General features: G+C 43.4%; 1 protein-coding gene across 1 annotated transcript in view; it reads right to left on the bottom strand.

Moving 5' to 3' along the window:
• LOC126292191 (fasciculation and elongation protein zeta-2) overlaps positions 1-21,474 on the bottom strand; it is a 358,256-nt gene that overhangs the window by 125,686 nt on the left and 211,096 nt on the right. Inside the window, exon 2 of the mRNA XM_049986034.1 lies at positions 18,409-18,520. Coding sequence (XP_049841991.1) covers positions 18,409-18,520 — 112 coding nt within the window. The remainder of the gene's footprint in view (positions 1-18,408; positions 18,521-21,474) is intronic.

The following is a 21,474-nucleotide window of genomic DNA, read 5'->3' as shown; positions in this document are numbered from 1 at the left end:
GTAAGGTAAGTAAATCAATAAGGAATGATAAGGTAGGCAATCTAATTTTCCAAACGCCGTGAGTTAGTAAAGTATTAAACTTTCAATCCTTGTCACATGAAAACAACTCCGAGTAAGCGTGCTGCAAATTCCTCACGAGAGATCACAGACAGCGAACCGATCGACGCTTGTCTACAGCGAGGCACGGGACAGAATGGACGCGGGGAGAGTTATGTTGTCCCGGTTGCCACTTCGTCATATCATAATTGTGGACCTGGAAGAGTGAAAGCGACCAGCACGAGCTTTATAGAAATCAATCGGAAATATTTTTTTTATTTTTCGTCATTAGGCTGCCGAGAACCTCGCGGATACATATAGTGATTTTTTTCATCGTTAATGAGCCGAAGTAACATATGACGAGTACTGCATGTAGTTTGTAGTAATTAGCTCGTCTGTTTATGCCGTAGTAACTAGTTACTGTTTGTTATATCATATCTTTCACGTGCGTAATCTGGATAATGGGGGAATATACACGCTTCGACTAGCGCTGTAATATATATTTGGGAGCTTGTCACAGTATTACCGACGCTGTGTTTTGGTTTGTAAAAGTGTTGCAAGACAGATGCTTTTCAATGCACTACTGGAAGCAAGCAGTTATGTTTCTCGGCGTTCCAGATTGATATGAGCGGCTATCGTCGAGCGATTTTTGGAGCTGACGAACGAAATGACTTTTGTTGATACTGAAGTACTATATCATGAAGGTTTCTAGGAAATTCGAACCCGAGTTTACCGATTCCCAGCGAGTTACCTTATCCGTGGCGCTGTCGCCAAAAAGCGTTTACCATGTGGGTACAGAAGCGGCAGCTGTAAAAGTTTCTTTCCTCGATTTCTGGAAAAGTTTGCATTTGCGGACCCCATACCTGATGATGAAAACTGCTCTATTTACAATTATCTATCGACCCCTCCAATTTTTAGTCGATTGCTCGTCATAACCTTCAGGGGTAATTTTCTCAAAATTGCGGGGGTGCTGACCCAAAATGTCTTGGAGTCCTTCGTTTTAGGTTGTACTCAAGCGACCTGCCAAATTTGAGCCGAATCGGTTAGCCGTGTCTGAGTCTTTCCCCTTGTCAGTAGAGAAATAGATTCTCTTGGTAACGGAAAGGCCCCAGGTGAAGATGCCATCCCTGCTGAGGTTATTGAGTATAACAAGTATGTTCTTCTCAGACATTTATATTCACTTATCACAACCAGCTGGGAAGAAGGTTATGTCCCGACGAGTATGCGGAATTCGAGGATAGTTACTCTATATAAACAGAAAGGGAACAGAAGTGATTATAACAATTACCGAGGCATTTCATTACTAAGTGTAGCCGGGAAAGCCTATACAAGAGTCATTCTAATGCGATTACAGATCTTAGCTTCCAGAACCTACCCAGAATCTCAGTGTGGCTTCAGGCCTGGCCGATCAACCGTAGATACGATCTTCTCCTTAAGACAGCTACAAGAGAAATGTAGAGGCCACTTTATATTGCTTTCATTGACCTTGTTAAAGCGTGAGCAGAAATGGGCTTTTAAAACTGTTGCAGAAGATTGAATGCCCATCTAAACTACTACAAATAATTCTCTCTTTCCAAGAGAAAACACAAGCAACAATCTGCTTCGATGGTAAAACATCAGAAGCATTCCCTGTTAATAGCGGTGTGAAACAGGGGTGTGTTTTAACTCCTACATTATTTGGGATTTTCTTTTCCCATCTGCTCAGATTTGCCTTTGAAGACTGTGAGGAGGGAGTGTATCTACATACGACATCTGATGGAAATCTTTTCAACATTGCTCGCCTCAAGGCCAAGACCAAAGTAAACACAGTTGTTATCCGTGAGTTGTTATATGCGGACGGTGCAGCTCTAGCAGCGAACACAGAAGATGAGCTGCAGTATATAATCAACAAATTATCACACGCCTGTGAAAAATTTGGTCTACTCATCAGCCTTCAAAAGACTAAGATCATGGCGCAGAGCACAACCAACCATCCATCCATCAGCATTCTACATCTACACTTATCTCTGCAATCCACCCAACGGTGTGTGGCGGAGGGCACTTTACGTGCCACTTACCTCTCTTTCCTGTTCCAGTCTCGTACGGCTCGCGGGAAGAAGGACTGTCTGAAAGCCTCCGTGCGCGCTCTAATCTCTCTAATTTTACATTCGTGATCTCCTCGGCGGAAGCAATATATTCGATACCTCATCCAGAAATGCACCCTCTCGAAACCTGGTGAGCAAGCTACACCGCGATGCAGAGCGCCTCTCTTGCAGAGTTTGCCACTTGAGTTTGTTAAACATCTCCGTAGCGCTATCACGGTTACCAAATAACCCTGTGACGAAACGCGCCGCTCTTCTTTGGATCTTTTCTATCTCCTCCGTCAACCCGATCTGGTACGGATCCCACACTGATGAGCAATACTCAAGTATAGGTCGAACGAATGTTTTGTAAGCCACCTCCTTTGTTGATGGACTACATTTTCTAAGGACTCTCCCAATGAATCTCAACCTGGTACCCGCCTCACCAACAATTAATTTTATATGATCATTCCACTTCAAATCGTTCCACACGCATACTCCCAGATATTTTACAGAAGTAACTACTACCAGTGTTTGTTCCGCTATCATATAATCATACAATAAAGGATCCTTCTTTCTATGTATTCGCAATACATTATATTTGTCTATGTTAAGGGTGCCTATCCGCTGCACATCTACCTGCATTTCGCTACAATTTTCTAATGGTGCAACTTCTCTGTATACTACAGCATCATCCGCGAAAAGCCGCATGGAACTTCCGACACTACCTAATAGGTCATTTATATATATTGTGAAAAGCAATGGTCCCATAACACTCCCCTGTGGCACGCCAGAGGTTACTTTAACGTCTGTAGACGTCTCTCCATTGAGAACCACATGCTGTGTTCTGTTTGCTAAAAACTCTTCAACCCAGCCACACAGCTGATCTGATATTCCGTAGGCTCTTACTTTGTTTATCAGGCGACACTGCGGAACTGTATCGAACGCCTTCCGGAAGTCAATGAAAATAGCATCTACCTGGGAGCCTGTATGTAATATTTTCTGGGCCTCATGCACAAATAAAGCGAGTTGGGTCTCACACGATCGCTGTTTCCGGAATCCATGTTGATTCCTTCAGAGTAGATTCTGGGTTCCCAAAAACGACATGATACCCGAGCAAAGAACATGTTCTAAAATTCTACAACAGATCGACATCAGAGATGTAGGTCTATAGTTTTGCGCATCTGCTCGACGACCCTTCTTGCAAACTGGGACTACCTGTGCTCTTTTCCATTCATTTGGAACCTTCCGTTCCTCTAGAGATTTGCGGTACACGGCTGTTCGAAGGGGGGCAAGTTCTGTCGCGTACTCTGTGTAGAATCGAATTGGTATCCCGTCAGGTCCAGTGGACTTTCCTCTGTTGAGTGATTCCAGTTGCTTTTCTATTCCTTGCACACGTATTTCGATGTCAGCCATTTTTTTGTTTGTGTGAGGATTTAGAGAAGGAACTGCAGTGCGGTCTTCCTCTGTGAAACAGCTTTGGAAAAAGGAATTTAGTATTTCAGCTTTACGCGTGTCATCCTCTGTTTCAATGCCATCATCATCCCGGAGTGTCTGGATATGCTGTTTCGAGCCACTTACTGATTTAACGTAAGACCAGAACTTCCTAGGATTTTCTGTCAAGTCGGTGCATAGAATTTTACATTCGAATTCATTAATGGCAATCCTCTCCAGGTAGTTGATGACTTTACCTACTTGGGATCCACAATATGTAGCAACTTGTCCATGGACACTGAAATTACTAACAGAATCCCAAAGGCATCATCTGTCATGGCTAGATTGAAAAACAGAATATGGAACAACGGACTGCTTACCACAAAAACTAAATTAAAAGTCTACAACGCTTGTGTTATAAGCACTCTTCTCTATAGTTGTGAGACATGGACAATTCTTTCTAAGCGTGAATCTCGACTCAACAGCTTCCATTTCCGCTGTCTCCGGAAGATCCTTCAGATCTCTTGGAGAGATAGAGTGCCCAACACCGAAGTCTTTCATCGTGCAAGCACAACCAGCATCTTGGCATTCCTGAGTCATCGACGTGTAAGATGGTTGGGACATGTCAGGCGCATGAATCCAGAACGGATACCGAAACAACTGCTACACGGAGGACTTCAGGAGGGTGCGAGGCCAGTGGGACGGCCGCATCTTCGTTTCAAGGATGTCTGCAAGAGAGACCTGGCCGAGACCAGGATCAATGCAAGTCGCTGGGAAAGCATTGCAGATGGCCGTGTCAAGTGGCGAGTAACTGTGCTCAACGGCGTCGAGTTCTCAGAGGACGAACGCACACAGGAACAAATCAGGAAGAGGACAAAGCGAAGAGACAGAGCGGCTTCCGTTCGAAGTCCCTCAAATTTCACCTGTCCAAACTGCAGTAGGGACTGCCAGTCTCGAGAGGGATTTTTTAGCCACAGCAGACGCTGCAGACTCTGAACCAAGCATGTTACACCATCGTCAATCAAGGATGGACGGATCCCATTATTTGGATGCCATTATTTATCGATTGCCATTTTTTGGCCCTAAGCACTGTGGGACTTAACGTCTGAGGTCATCAGTCCCCTAGAACTTAGAACTACTTAAACCTAACTTAAGCTAAGGACATCACACACATCCATGCCCGAGGCAGGATTCAAACCTGCGACTGTAGAACCGCTCGGTCACAGCGGCCGGCTGCCATTTTTTATTTGTAGTTCACTGTTGCTGTATGAGTGAACATACTGTCATTTCGAGATAGTCAATGGAGATGTGGACACTAGAAAATGCAATGCCAAGTGGAGAAATCGGAACATTTCGGAAATATTGTTGTGTTTGAGTTCAATATAAGGGTGACAGCAGTGAAGGCAGCCAGAAACATTTGGGCCGTGTTTGGAGATAAGGCCACTGGACAGAGCACGGCAAGAAAATGGTTACCTTGTTTCAAGAAAGATCGTTCTGACATTAGCGAGACTCTCGACGTTCAGGAAGACCATCGCGGTTTGATGAAGATCGTTTAAACGCGTTAACCCACAATGACCCACTTCAGAGTGCTAGAGAAGTGGCAGATGTGATCAATGCACTATCGCGCGACATTTGCATGTAATGGGGAAGGTTCAAAACTCGGCTGTGTGGGTACCGCATACCCTAAGGCAAAATCATAAAAATCAGTCGGTGGCCATCTCTGCTTGCTTGCCATCGATTGGCTCGTGAACAAGACCTACCATTCCTATCTTGCAGCATTACTGGTAACGAGAAATGGTGGTCATACGAGGTTTGTCCGGAAAATACGTGTAAAAGTTGAATAATAGCTTTATTTTACAATTATTCAGTTATTACAATATGGTCTCCTTCAAAGTACTCGCCCTGAGACGCGATGCACTCCTGCCAACGCCGTTTCCACTGTTGATAACATTGCTGAAAGTCTTCAGTTGTGATGTTCTTCAGTTGCCGTGTCGTTTCCGCTTCGATGGCTTCCACATCTCCCAAGTGCCGCCCCCGAAGCACCATTTTGCATTTCGGGAACATGAAGAACTCACACGGGGCTAAATCGGGTGAGTAAGGCGGGTGGTCTGTCACGGTGATTGAGCTTCTGGCCTAAAACTCGCGCACAACGAGCGACGTGTGAGCGGGCGCATTGTCGTGATGAAGGATGCACCTGCCCCCTTTTGCCAACTCCGGTCGAACCCGGGCCACACGAGCTCTCAAACGTGCCAGAACTTCAGCGTAAAAATTTCCGTTCACTCTCTAGCCGGGAGGGACGAATTCCTTGTGAACAATGCCCCTAGAATCAAAGAAAACAATCAACATTGTCTTCCATTGGACCTTGATTTTCGCGACCTTTTTGTTCTCGGTTCTCCTGCTAGTTTCCATTCCTTGCTTTCAGATTTGAGCTCCACATCGAATTCGTAAAACCAGGACTTGTCTCCAGTGATGACTCGGTTGAGAAAGTGCCCTCGTTCCTCTGCTTCCAACCAATCTCACAGCACTCGACCCTCTTTGCTTTCTGCTCTGGCGTCAAGAGCTTCGGCACGATTTTCGCACACAATTTCTTCATTTCACGTTTTTGTGTCAGGATTTCGTCAACGATTGTTTTGGGGATTGACAGCTCGTCAGCAACAATTCTGACTGTCAACCTACGGTCTTTAAGAACACGAGCCCGAATTCGTTCAACGTTTGCATCGGAACTCGATGTCGACGGGCGTCCTGGGCGAGGGTCATCGTTCACTTCTTCTCGGCCATCCCGCAACCTTTTTAACAACTTGTTCACGGTCGGTTCCTTCAGAGAATTGTCTCCGTAAAGCTGTTCCAAACACTCAAAAATCTCACGGCCATTCTTGCCAAGCTTTGCAAGAAACTTGATGTTGACGCGCTGTTCCTCAATCAGAGAGAGCTCCATGCCGACGGCAGGTGGAAAAGGGCAACTATCAACAAGCTGCCGCACACTCCCACCTTCACGCAGAGTGCTTTGACTCGAACTGAGCGTTGATGGGACTGATTACAGCAGTAGTCCCACCTGGCGGTGAGTGCAACTTGTAACATAAATACGTTATTTAACTTTTATACGTATTTTCCGGACAAACCTCGTCTGCTAACACAAGCAAAAGAACGGAATGGGTGAGCCCAAATAATGCAGCAACTCCCCATACGAAGACCTGCGCGGAATCGCAAAGGTAATGCTATGCTTTGGTGGAACAGTGACAGTATGGTGTGCTACGAATTGCTACCCGGTGTGTAGCCAATGTCAACAACTGAGACATCTCGCAGACGCAGTCCAAGAACGTCGACGAGGAAGATGGCGTGATGTGGCTCTATTCCAAGGTAACGCCCGCCCGCACTGCACTAGGCTGACAAGAATACTATGCAGGAGGTGGGTTGGAAGTCATTTAGTACCACCTTATTCGCCTGATCTTGCGTCCTCAGATTTCCCCCTTTCCCGCTCTCTGATCGAACAACCTTCAAGGAACTTCCTTGTCGGATGAAAACACGCTCCCAACACGGCTCGAGGAGTTCTTCACCTCAAAACCACGTGATTTCTACAGCGTACTGTTTTAAACACTGGGCGAGAATATACTTGTATTACTCATGACTGGATCTGTTGTGTTTGTTAGCCTTATAGAAAAACGCTACGAACTCATGGAGCAACCCAATAATCTATCCTCTCAAGATTACGCCCACCTCGTGGTGTCTATCGATTCTACGTATTTTAATACACTGAACAAAAAATTAGTCAACCGCATGAGGAATTATGCTAGTACAAAAAGTGACGCCACATCATCTGCACGGGCAGAAATTTCAATGTCAGCCCCACAGGGTTCGATTCTTCGCCCACTACTGCTCTTATTTTACGTTAACGATCTGCCATCTTATTTGAATCACGAGCAGAATCCGACTTGTTCGCAGATGACACAAGCTTCGTTGTTAAGGCGATCTAAGAACCCGAAACAGCGAAGTCTTAGAAATAACACTCGTCCCAGAATACTTTTACACATTTGTATAATAATAAAAACAGTCTAGACTGCATACAGTAAAGTGGTGGCCGGTTTCGGTCAGTGTTTGATCATCATCTGCTTCTTCACACCATCCTCGAGCGGTTAATGCTCCGTGCCACCATCTCCAGCAGTCAGTTCTGATGACGATCAAACACTGATCGAAACCGGCCACCTTTTAAAAAATGAAATATTCGTATGCTGTCTAGACTGTTTTTATTATTAGACAAAGAGTTTGAAGAAACAGTTCATCCGATTTTGTAGTGTCAAAAATCAGAATGGTTCAAATGGCTCTGAGCACTATGGGACTTAACTGCTGAGGTCATCAGTCCCCTAGAACTTAGAACTACTTAAACCTAACTAACCTAAGGACATCACACACATCCATGGCCGAGGTAGGATTCGAACCTGCGACCGTAGCGGTCGCAGGTTCCAGACTGTAGCGCCTAGAACCGCTCGGCCACTCCGGCCGGCAGTGTCAAAAATATCTGACCTCTCATTAAATTAGTAACAAAAAAGAAATGATAAACAGGATAGAGAGTTCCGAACTATTAGGTGAGTACTGAGTAGGCAGACGGGCCAACCACTAGGCCACCCTGGCTGGCACAGTGGCTTTGCACAACTGCATGGACTATCCTAGGACACCTCTCTCCATAATCCAAAGTCCCATTCTTGCCATACCACGAGAAAGAAGTTAGTGTGTAGCAAAAAGATTGCGGTAGATACTGTCTATTGGCTCCAGTATCACCATTTATGTTTTTAATATCTATCTATAATAGAGAGATTGTCTGAAATAGAATACTCCTATCCTGAAATCAAATAATGTCTTTACTCTCATTGCAGATTACAGCATTTAAAAACCTGGAACGTTAAACATGAAACTACAGAACAGATTGTCAGAAAAAAACAGCCGAGTAGCCAGTTGTTCAATGTACTGAAACTGAGCCGTGAGGGCCTGACTTTGGGATAATAATAAAAATGTGATATTTTACTTGGTTCATTCGATTAAAAAAGTGCTGATACGCGTAAAAACATCAGAATTCAGTAAAAAATACTGCTTTCTTGATGAGAGTATTTGATAACAACAAGTTTCCTGTAAGTGTTACTATAATGTCTTAGAGGTAATTCTCACGTCGAACCATCTTAGTTTCTTCTGCAAATCAAATATCTGATTGTATTTACCCAGTCACATAAATTTCGTTGAAAAGCATGTGCCGTTTATTGTTGGGCTGTTTGGACAGATGTCCCCAAGAACTGCACTGGTATACCATCAATACCTGTGAATTTGTTCCTTACGAATTGGCGCACACTTTTCAAAATTCAGAAATAAGGAACAAATCTCACCTATCTTGGGCCGTGTCACCATTTCCGTAACAATGCGCAACCGAGTCTGTCGCAAGTTCTGTAATTAGTTGCATCATTCTGCCACCAGTAATTCATTAACGGCTATCTCCGATAAGGAGTGTGATTAATCCACAAGAGAAACTGCCTCCGGCATCGTGATAACAGAGTATATAAAATGTGTTACATTGACAGTGACACTTATTGAGTGAGTTGTAGAAACTGTTTTCAGATAATGGCTGCTCAGTGGAGGTTTGAGCGAAAAAAATCAATGAAAAGAGTGAGTTCTTCAGCCATAAAGAGGCTGAACGCGATAACGGGTCAGCGTGGAGCACACAGGACTGGGCTTTTCCAAGAGACCCGCGGGACAAAAAAGAAAAGACTGAACATGAAATATCAGCAAGTAAGACAAAGAACGACTAGCCTAACGTGTTGTTGATATCTGAGCCGATAATAACATGAGTTCTTGCTAAGTTGTACAAGAACGGGGGGGCAAATTAGGAACGGAATCGAGCGTGCTATTCTTCACTGAACAGATCCAGCATTCGTCTTAAGTTGTTTACGGAGGATAGAATCTAGGTGACAAGATGGAAATTCAAAACCTGCTCCTCTCGAGTTGCTTCCCATTAAAAGTTCTATGTTTATCTGAAGTCACCGATAGAGGTATGGAGGGATATGGGTGGGGAGGGGGGGTAGTTGCATCCTTCTGGAATCTGGTTACAGCGTTTTAATTCATTACAGAACTCTCGTGCATTTCTGGAAATGGTTGACTTTGATTCTAGTAAACATTGGTTTCCAGCTTGGAGGGGGGGGGGGGGGGGAGGGGGGTACGTTACCCTCTGAAGAGTGCAATAAAAATATCTGAGGTTAAAAACAAAATTGATTCGATGAAGCATAAGAGACCACTCAAAATTAAATAGTTAAAAATTAAGTAGAGGGAGAGAACCGTGATGTTACAAACTTTCAGGAATGATGGGGAAGGTTAAGATGTCAATTTGCCGTACGAGACATTAGTCCGGAAACGACCATTTCGTAAACGAACCTCGTTCTGATTCCTCCAACACCTATACTCACATTATTATACTCGCACGTACAGAGAAGCTATAGAGATCTGCAAGCACGAAAATAATTTTAATAAAAAAGAAGATGGATTAAAAGTAGACAAAATATGGCGGTCGACTCTGTACCAACGAAGTGACTATCGATTACCTATAATCGAGAGAGACGGCACTAGCCAGAGATAGTTTTAAAGTCGAAAGCACGTGATGAGTGGTGGCGCCATCTAAGCGCTCTATATAAGCGGGACCTCTAGCGCCTAGCAGCCAGTCGCCGACTCGCCTCAGATTATGTTGCCCGCAGTAGGCAACGAAACGTCACGATGGAGAAGCAGTTTTACATATGGACCACGGCAATTCAGCCCGGAATTTTAATTAATTAAAACACAACTCTTTTAAGTTCGTCCACTGAGAAACTCACCAGAAAGAGATGACCTATTGTTAGATCTAAAACCGCCTTACTGGGATTGTAGCTCCGTAGTTCATGCTGTAGTGACGCGACAGATCTGTCATCTCGAGGTCTGGCGGCTGGCGTAGCGTCGTCGTCTCTAGATCGCAGGCTTCCGCTTATGATTCCGGGCGGGTCATAGAGTTCCTTGTCTGTGGGACTGGGTGTTTGAATAAGGACATGCAGTGCCTGCGGTGTGAAAGAGTACGATGCTGTGTTCTTTCAGACATGCATGCCGATCCAGAGGAACCGGCACTGCGGTGACTAGATCTGTTGTGAAAGACACGTTCGGGGCTCGTCGTGAATCGTGCTGGGATGGCCTGGAGGCTTGAGGCGACCGTTCGCGTAAGGCGGGAAATCCGGGTTCGAGTCCCGCACGAAGTTTCATTGTCGTCGTTCCATCATACAGTTGGAGGAGGTTCACATTCCTAACTACTAATGTGTATTTGTCTTGTTCTCAACATCTCATCTAATCTTCGTAACAAAATGTCATCCTCTGTAACTCAGTGGTCACTGAGGCTATGTACACTACTGGCCATTAAACTTGCTACACCACGAAGATGACGTGCTACAGGCGCGAAATTTAACCGACAGGAAGAAGATGCTGTGATATGCAAATGATAAGCTTTTCAGAGCGTTCACACAAGGTTGGACCCGGTGGCGACACCTACAACGTGCTGACATGAGGAAAGTTTCCAACCGATTTCTCATACACAAACACCAGTTGACCGGCGTTGCCTCGTCAAACGTTGTTGTGATGCCTCGTGTAAGGAGGACAAATACTTACCATCACGTTTCCGACTTTGATAAAGGTTGGATTGTAGCCTATCGCGATTGCGGTTTATCGTATCGCGACACTGCTGCTCGCGTGATCAAGATCCAATGACTGTTAGCAGAATATGGAATCGGTAGGTTCAGGAGGGTAATACGGATCGCCGTGTTGGATCCCAACGGCTTCGTATCACTAGCAGTCGAGATGACAGGCATCTTACCCGCATAGCTGTAACGGATCGTGCAGCCACGTCTGGATCCCTGAGTCAACAGATGGGGATGTTTGCAAGACAACAACCATCTGCACGATCAGTTTGAGGACGTTTGCAGCAACATGGACTATCAGCTCGGAGACTATGGCTGCGGTTACCCTTGACGCTGCATCACAGACAGGAGCGCCTGCGATGGTGTACTCGACGACGAACCTGTGTGCACGAATGGCAGAACGTCATTTTTCGGATGAATCCAGGTTCTGTTTACAGCATCATGATGGTCACATCCGTGTTTGGCGACATCGCGGTGAACGCACATTGGAAGCGTGTATTCGTCATCGTCACACTGGCGTGTCACCCGGCGTGATGGTATGGGGTGCCATTGGTTACACGTATCGGTCACCTCTTGTTCGCACTGACGGCACTTTGAACAGTGAACGTTACATTACAGACGTGTTACGACCCGTTGCTCTACCCTTCATTCGATCCCTGCGAAACCGTACATTTCAGCAAGATAATGGACGATGGCATGTTGCAGGTCCTGTATTGGCCTTTCTGGTTACAGAAAATGTTCGACTGCTGCCCTGGTCAGCACATTCTCCAGACCTCTCACCAATTGAAAACGTCTGGTCAATGGTGTCCGAGCAACTGGTTCGTCACAACACACCAGTCAGTACTCTTGATGAACTGTGGTATCGTGTTGAAGCTGCATGGGCAGCTGTACCTGTACATGCCATCCAAGTTCTGTTTGACTCAATGCCCTGGCGTATCAAGGTCGTTATTACTGCCAGAGGTTAATGTTCTGGGTATTGATTTCTCAGGATCTATGCACCCGAATTGCGTGAAAATGTAATGACATGTCAGTTCTAGTATGATATATTTGTCCTATGAATACCCGTTTATCATCTGCATTTCCTCTTGGTGTAGCAATTTAAATGGCCAGTAGCGTATCATGCGGAGGATCCTGGTTAGATTCCGGGTGCTGCAGGAATATTTGTTTCCTTGATGGGCGCAGCGGCGTGTGGCGCACTCGGTCTTCTGATGCCGACTGAGCAGCTGCTTCACCGAGTGCTAGCAGCGCCGCAGGTGTTCCGACCCGACAACGGGAGGGAGCGGGCTGTGCTGGACCCCAGCCTCTCACAGTATGGAGTCCATACCGCACACGCTCGCCGCCAGTGGTTGATGAAATACGTGGTGGTCGGTCGTACCTTAGGCCGGTCTTGTACCAACATATTTCTTTGTCAAAGTTGATGTGTCAAATATTTACGCCAAAGAAATTTGATGGTGTAATAGGAAAGTTTGTCAAATCTCGCCTGTCGTCAAATAAATATGATCAAATCTAGGGTGTCGCCGAAGATTTGATGATAAAAGTCGTTCGTCTTCTGTTCACTGCAACGTGAAATATAACCACTTCGAGCGCTGGCGTGTCTACAGCTATTTAACGTCTCTGTAGTGTGTTTGTTAACGTGGCTTTTTTTTTTTTTTTTAATAAACGTACTTCGACAAGTTAAGAACCGCATCATCTGTTCCGTACTTTTTATTAATTTTGTGGTTGCGGCTGGTCCCGGCATAGGTTCGAGTTATCCCTCGGGCATGGGTGTGTGTTGCCGTTAGGATAATTTAGGTTAAGTAGTGTGTAAGCTTAGGGACTGATGACCTTAGCAGTTAAGTCCCACAAGATTTAACACACATTTTTTTGTGGTGGTTGGAACACCAATTCCATTAATTATTGTCTCGAATGAATTCATTCGAGACAATTTGTAACCGTTTTCGCTGCCATGAATTATTCCAAATTAAAAATAGTTATTGGCCATACAGTGCACTAAACAATTATTTACATTCACATATTCTCCTTCAGCGCCTTGTAAATTGTTCCAAACGTTTCTGGCATTCTTGTGGTTAATGTGCAATGTGATATTTGAGTTCTGTGTCGCAAACCACTGTAGCTCTCTCATGTATCCAGAAATCGTATTGCCATAGTTTGTCTATCTTCTGCATATACAGCATTCCTCAAGAGGATATTCTGTTATTAAATATGAAAAGCCACTTTAATGAGCAAATACTGAAATATACCCTCAACTATTCGTAAATAATTAAAATAAGACTTGACTTACTCCACTTGCAGCTCTCGTAACAGATTTTGCTGAATGCTTATATCATCCCGACGTAATACGTAGGGCTTGATCCAAGTATGTTTCCTTTTATCCACCGATTCTGTTCCACATACACGCACAATGTAATCGTGATACCAGTAGCTGCAGCGCATAATAACGCGTTGGCGTCCGCCATCTTGAAATTTGACAAAAAATATGACGACCGTGTAATACGCGTTTTTAGCGCAACCTCAAAGATCTCTGTCAAAGAAATTTGACGAATATTTGATCATATTTCTTTCTCAAAGGAGTTATTCACACGATGTTGGAAAGGCAGAAAATTTTAGTGACTTGCGTAAAATCACAAAGGGAGTCCCACAGCGCGATTTCCTTATAGAGACTTTTTGCAGACGATAGTAATGTTGTAATGAATCTCACCAGGGAAAAGGCAACAGAAGAGACTGTTAATGGTGATTTTCAAACACTTATAAAGTGCTCCTCTGAAAATGTAAACAAACTTTATTCAGTTCGGTACAGGAAATAGAGCCACGTCAATACTTGTTGTAGTACATTAAGTGGCGTCAGTAAATTGGGTAGAATGCTCCAGATTTCTGAGTGTATATTCTGATAGAAACTTGAACTGAAAGAAGTGTATTACTGAGCTTCTCAAACAATTAAGTTCAGCTGCTTTTACTATTTGTATAATTGCTAGTCTTGAAAACAAACGAATCAACCTCTTGACATATTTGTATATTTCGACTCAGTAATGTGACACGGAATAATTTACTGTGGTAACTTCACTTAGAAACAAACTACTCATTACGCAAAAGCGAGCAGTAAATATAATATGTGGCGTTCGCCTGTGGTCTTCGTATAGTTACATTTTCAAGGAGTTAGGCATTTTAACTGCGCCATCACAATGCATATATTCGCTAATGAAATTTATCATAAATAATACATCATAATTCGCGAAGAATAGTGATGGCCACACCTACAACACTAAGAGGAAAAAATGACCTTCATTAGCCACTATAAAACTGTCACTGGCTCAGAAAGAAATTAAATATACAGCAACGAAAAAATTGATTATCTGACGAATAACACTAAAACTCTGACAGGGAACAATGAAAGTTTTAAATCTAACCTAAAATCATTTCTCTTTGATAACTCCTTATATTCGATGGACGATATTTTTTAAAAAACGGGGTAGCTAGTAAAAAAAAGGCCACATCTAGGTTTTTAGTTGCATGGGTAGGACTGGTTTGATAAGTCTGGTAAAAAAGCAATAAAATGGTTGTTTCGTAAACAACTCATCGACGTAGCCTCCTTTCATGGAGTTCTCTTAGTCCAGCTATCGTCCAGCTTTTTCATCTCATGGGAAAAATTGGTTCTGTCAAGTCTGCAAAATACTCGTTGACAGCAACTATCGCTTCTTCATTTGATGAACATTTCCCGCAGAAAGCCTAGCTTAAGATGGTTCAAATGGCTGTGAGCACTATGGGACTACACATCTGAGGCCATCAGTCCCCTAGAACTTAGAACTACTTAAACCTAACTAACCTAAGGACATCACACACATTCATGCCCGAGGCAGGATTCGAACCTGCGACCGTTGCGATCGCGCGGTTCCAGACTGAAGCGCCAAGAACCGCTCAGCCACAGCGGCCTGCTAAAGTCATCTGGGGCAAAGTGTGGCTTGTAAGGTGAATGAGCAACAAAATTCAAAGCACAGTTCATGCAGTTTCGTCATTGTTATCGCTTATGTGTGGGGTGGTGCTTTATCCTGGTGAGAGGGCACTCTTTTGCCTGCCAACCTTCGTCTTTTTACAGCCAACGCAAGTTTCAAACGATTCAGCAATGAAGCATAAAAGGGTACAATTATGGATCTGCCTTTTTCCAAGTAATCTATGTTGATTATTCTTTGGGAATCCCAAGAAACAGTGGCCATCTCCTTACAAGCTGACAAAATCGTCTTTATCTTCTTCGATGCACTTTCACCAGCCTTTGTCCATTGTTTTGGCTGGCGTTTTGACTCTGGTGTGTAATGGTGGATCTAGGTTTAACCAAAAGTCACAAATCGGCGCAAAAAGTGTTGACAACTGCAATTAAATATCGCCAAAGTGCTGAAATGTGGTGCCGTATGTGCTTTTGCTCGACTGTGAACAATCGCGGCATCCACCTCACACGCAGCTTGTCCATAGCCAATTCTCTGTGCAGGAAGTCATGCATTCGCTCAGTTGAGACGCCTACAATCTTTGCAGTCTCACGAATTTTCATTCGGTGGTCTTGCATTACCATATGATGGATTTTATCAATGGTTTCCTTTGCGGTAGCCTCAACTGGACGCCCTGAGCGCGCTTCGTCTTTGGTGCTTGTCGGAGTACGTTAATCGAAAAGTAAACGGTCTTCAATGATGGTAAAAAGTCCGCGTGAACTTCCATCCAATTATGTTTTGATTGGTACGCCAGTCCACGCCTTCAAATGAAAATTTTTGTTAACAGTATGAAACTCAGTTTCCTCCATTTTTCAACCGCTGTCGACACACTGGCAAATCCAGACGGCTGTGAACAATGAACTTACGCTTTACATGATCCTTGCAATAATGAAGCTTCCCTACTACGAAAGCAGAACAAAATAGTTCCATTCTTTCGTGGAAATTTACCAGACTTACCAAATCACTCTCGTATGTTCGTTGATATTAACACTACATACATATAACTGAAGCAGGCAAACAGGAATACAAACGTCTCAAAAATGAGATCGACAGGGAGTGCAAAATGGCTAAGCAGGCATGGCTAGAGGACAAATGTAAGGATGTAGATGCTTACCTCACTGGGGGTAAGATAGATACTGCCTACAGGAAAATTAAAGAGACCTTTGGGGAAAAGAGAACCACTTGTATGAATATCAAAGGCTGAGATTGAAACCCAGTTCTAAGCAAAGAAGGGAAAGCAGAAAGGTGGAAGGAGTATATAGAGGGACTATACTAGGCGATGTTCTTGAGGACAATATTATGGAAATGGAAGAGGATGTAGATGCGGATGAAATGGGAGATATGATGCTGCGTGAAGAATTTGATAGAGCACTGAAAGACCTGAGTCGAAACAAGGCCCCGGGAGTAGACAACATTCCATTAGAACTACTGACAGCCTTGGGAGACCCAGTCCTGACAAAACTCTACCAACTGGTGAGCAAAATGTATGAGACAGGCGAAATACCCTCAGACTTCAAGAAGAATGTAATAATTCCAATCTCAAAGAAAGCAGGCGTTGACAGATGTGAAAATTACCGAACTATCAGGTTAATAAGTAACGGCTGCAAAATACTAATGCGAATTCTTTACAGACGAATGGAAAAACTGGTAGAAGCCGACCTCGGGGGAGATCAGTTTGGATTCCGTAGAAATATGGGAACACGTCAGGCAATACTGACCCTACGACTTATCTTAGAAGCTAGATTAAGGAAAGGCAAACCTACCTTTCTAGCATTTGTAGACTTGGAGAAAGCTTTTGACAATGATGACTGGAATAATCTCTTTCAAATTCTGAAGGTGGCAGGGGTAAAATACAGGGAGTGAAAGGCTATTTACAATTTGTACAGAAACCAGATGGCAGTTATAAGAGTCGAGGGACATGAAAGGGAAACAGGGGAAGGGAGTGAGACAGGGTTGTAGCCTCTCCACGATGTTATTCAATTTGTATATTGAGCAAGCAGTAACGGAAACATAAGAAACATTCGGAGTAGGTATTAAAATCCATGGAAAAGAAATAAAAACTTTGAGGTTCGCCGATGACATTGTAATTCTGTCAGAGACAGCAAAGGACTTGGAAGAGCAGTTGAACGGAATGGACAGTGTCTTGAAGGGAGGAAATACGATAAACATCAACAAAAGCAAAACGAGGATAATGGAATGTAGTCGCATTAAGTCGGGCGATGCTGAGGGAATTAGATTAGGAAATGAGAATTTTGCTATTTGGGGAACAAAGTAACTGATGATGGTCGAAGTAGAGAGGATATAAAATGTAGACTGACAATGGCAAGGAAAGCGTTTCTGAAGGAGAGAAATTTGTTAACATCGAGTATAGATTTAAATGTCAGGAAGTCGTTTCTGAAAGTATTTGTATGGAGTGTAGCCACGTATGGAAGTGAAGCGTGGACGATAAATAGTTTGTACAAGAAGAGAATAGAAGCCGTTGAAATGTGGTGCTACAGAAGAATGCTGAATGTTAGATGGGTAGATCACGTAACTAATGAGGAAGTATTGAATAGGATTGGGGAGAAGAGAAGTTAGTGGCACAACTTGACAAGAAGAAGGTATCGGTTGGTAGGACATGTTCTGAGGCATCAAGGGATCACCAATTTAGTATTGGAGGGCAGTGTGGAGGGTAAAAATCGTAGAGGGAGACCAAGAGATGAATACACTAAACAGATTCAGAAGGATGTAGGCAGCAGTACGTATTGGGAGATGAAGAAGCTTGCACAGGATAGTGTAGATGGAGAGCTGCATCAAACCAGTCTCAGGACTGAAGACCACAACAACAACAACAACAACAACAACAACATATACATATCCCAGAAACTGACTCGTTCCACATCATTCGATAAAAGAGCCGTTAAAAAGATACATGGCACATGTAACTAACTAACTACCTAAAAACCTCAGACAGGGTCTCGCGGCCAATTCATTCACTAACGCTATAGTTTAGAAACAGCTCTTCTCCGGTACCAACCGACAGGCAGTGTTCAGCAACAGGTCTAACGGGATGTTGCCAGTAACGCACACAGAACTAGAGGCTGTCTCACCGTGTCGCACACACGCTCAGCAAGGAACGTGTTTTGATACTTTAATGAGCCCGGAATATTATGCCATGCAATATGGTGTTTATGACACGTGACTCGAATGTGGATGACTGAAACGAGGCGACGTGCTCACCTTATTGTTCTCGTTCAAGTTGAGTGTGGGCATGTGCAGCTTGCGTGCGTAAGACTTGGACCAGTCTATGGGCAGTATGTTCCCGAAGTTCCCTGTGATCGTCCACCACATCCTGAAACACAGAAAAGAGAAAAATATAACTGTAGCAGATCATAAGGAGAGGCGAGCGAACAATTTCAGGCAACAGAAGAAACACAAGGACCTTTGTAAAAAAAGTTCAGGCGGTCGGTTTCAGAATACTGTTACCTTTATTTATTTTTATTTTTATTTACTTATGCGTTTTGGTAACGCTGGTGCTTCCAGGGATCCTCTTACATCTAACCAGATATTCTGACATGTTGTTTTTGTTGTCTTCAGCACAGAGACTGGTTTGATGCAGCTCTCCATGCTACTATATCCTGTGCAAGCTTCTTCATCTCCCAGTACCTACTGCAACCTACATGCTTCTGAATCTGCTTAGTGTATTCATCTCTTGGTCTCCCTCTACGAATTTTACCCTCCACGCTGCCCTCCAATACTAAATTGGTGGTACCTTGATGCCTCAGAACACGTCCTACCAAGCGATCCCTTCTTCTAGTCAAGTTCTGCCGCAAACTTCTCTCCTCCCCAATCCTCTTCAATACCTCCTCATTAGTTATGTGATCTATTCATCTAATCTTCAGCATTCTTCTGTAGCACCACATTTCGAAAGCTTCTATTCTCTTCTTGTCCAAACTATTTATCGTCCATGTTTCACTTCCATACATGGCTACACGCCATACAAATACTTTCAGAAACGACTTCCTGACACTTAAATCTACACTCGATGTTAACAAATTTCTCTTCTTCAGAAACGTTTTCCTTGCGACTGCCAGTCTACAGTTTATGTCCTCTCTACTTGGACCATCATCACTTATTTTGCTGCCCAAATAGCAAAACTCCTTTACTATGTTAAGTGTCTCATTTCCTAATCTAATTCCCTCAGCATCACCCGACTTAATTCGACTACATTCCATTATCCTCGTTTTGCTTTTGTTGATGTTCATCTTATATCCTCCTTTCGAGACATTGTCCATTTCGTTCAACTGCTCTTCCAAGGCCTTTGCTGTCTCTGACATAATTACAACGTTATCGGCGTATCTCGATGTTTTTATTTCTTCTCCATAACATAACACATCGTTAGAGTTAAATCTCAGAAGCTTGCGATAGTAATAATTTTTGCCGTAGTGACGGCCATAATCGAAAACGTTCGCGCGCTGGTTTTGAATTCTGCCAGCCTTCCTTTTTTCTTCACTCCACTATGAAATACATAATATAAATAAATAATAATAACAATATAATAAGTAATAATCTACAGAGAATCCGCCATTTTGTCCTGGAGGGCTAACGAGTTGGGGCATATTCGAATGATGCACACTGACGCCCTATTCAAAGCTGCATCTCACCCATAAATTGTTCGTCTTAGTAGATGAGCAAGATAAATTAATATTTCTATTGCATTATATTAATGTTAATATTATAGGCGTATATATCGGGATGGTGGTATGGACTTTGCAAGTACTAGAATAGTGTAATAGTTGTTTGTATATCTGATGATGTAGAAGCCGACCTCGGGGAAGATCAGTTTGTATTCCGTAGAAATATCGGAACATGTGGGGCAATACTGACCCTACGACTTATCTTAGAAGAAAGATTAAGGAAAGTCAAACCTACGTTTCTAGCATTTGTAGACACAGAGAAAGCTTTTGACAATGTTGCTTGGAATACTTCTCTTTCAAATTCTAAAGGTGGCAGGGGTAAAATACAGGGAGCGAAAGGCTATTTACAATTTGTACAGAAACCAGATGGCAGTTGTAAGAGTCGAGGGGTATGAAAGGGAGGCAGTGGTTGGGAAAGGAGTGAGACAGGGCTGTAGCCTCTCTCCGATGTTATTCAATCTCTACATTGAGCAAGCAGTAAAGGAAACAAAAGAAAAATTCGGAGAAGGTATTACAATCCATGTAGATGAAATAAAAACTTTGAGGTTCGCCGATGACATTGTAATTCTGTCAGAGACAGCAAAGGACTTGGAAGAGCATTTGAACAGAATGGGTAGTGTCTTGAAAGGAGGACATAAGATGAACATCAACAAAAGCAAAACGAGGATAATGGAATGTAGTCAAATTAAGTCGGGTGATGCTGAGGGAATTAGATAAGGACATGACACTTAAAGTAGTAAAGGAGTTTTGCTATTTGGGGAGCAAAATAACTGATGATGGTCGATGTAGAGAGGATATAAAATGTAGACTGGCAATGGCAAGGAAAGTATTTCTGAAGAAGAGAAATTTGTTAACATCGAGTATTGATTTAAGTGTCAGGAAGTCGTTTCTGAAAGTATTTGTATGGAGTGTAGCCATGTATGGAAGTGAAACATGGACGATAAATAGTTTAGACAAGAAGAGAATAGAACCTTTCGAAATGTGGTGCTACAGAAGAATGCTGAACATTAGATGGGTAGATCACATAACTAATGAGGAAGTACTGAATAGGATTGGTGAGAAGAGAAGTTTGTGGCACAACTTGATTAGAAGATGGGCCCGGTTGATAGGAGATGTTCTGAGGCATCAAGGGATCACCAATTTAGTATTGAAGGGCAGCGTGGAGGGTGAAACTCGTAGAGGGAGACCGAGAGATGAATACACTATGCAGATTCAGAAGGATGTAGGTTGCAGTAAGTACTGGGAGATGAAACTTGCACAGGATAGAGTAGCATGGAGAGCTGCATCAACCCAGTCTCAGGACTGAAGACCACAACAACAACAATATCTGATGATGTGACGATAAAGCCTGTGAGGAAGCTAAACGTTCATTCTCCGATTATTCGTCTATATATACAGATGTAGGGTGTAGCATTCGTGCACAGTGTAGACTTTCTTGGAGAGTTGCACCAAACCAGTCTTCGGGAAGATAACAACAACAACAATAAGGTACTGTGCCAGCAAAAAGCGTGCCTTATATTTGCTTTCCAGTAAACCAGACGTGACTGAGATACAAGTGGGGAAACGGATGTTACTGGTTAACCGGCCATCAATGTCAGTGTTGTTAGAG

This window comes from Schistocerca gregaria, chromosome 9 (assembly GCF_023897955.1).
Source record: "Schistocerca gregaria isolate iqSchGreg1 chromosome 9, iqSchGreg1.2, whole genome shotgun sequence".
NCBI classification, from domain to species: Eukaryota; Metazoa; Arthropoda; class Insecta; order Orthoptera; family Acrididae; genus Schistocerca; species Schistocerca gregaria.
The sequence above is the reverse complement of the archived record's forward strand: the minus strand, read 5'-3'. Positions and strand labels throughout refer to the sequence as shown.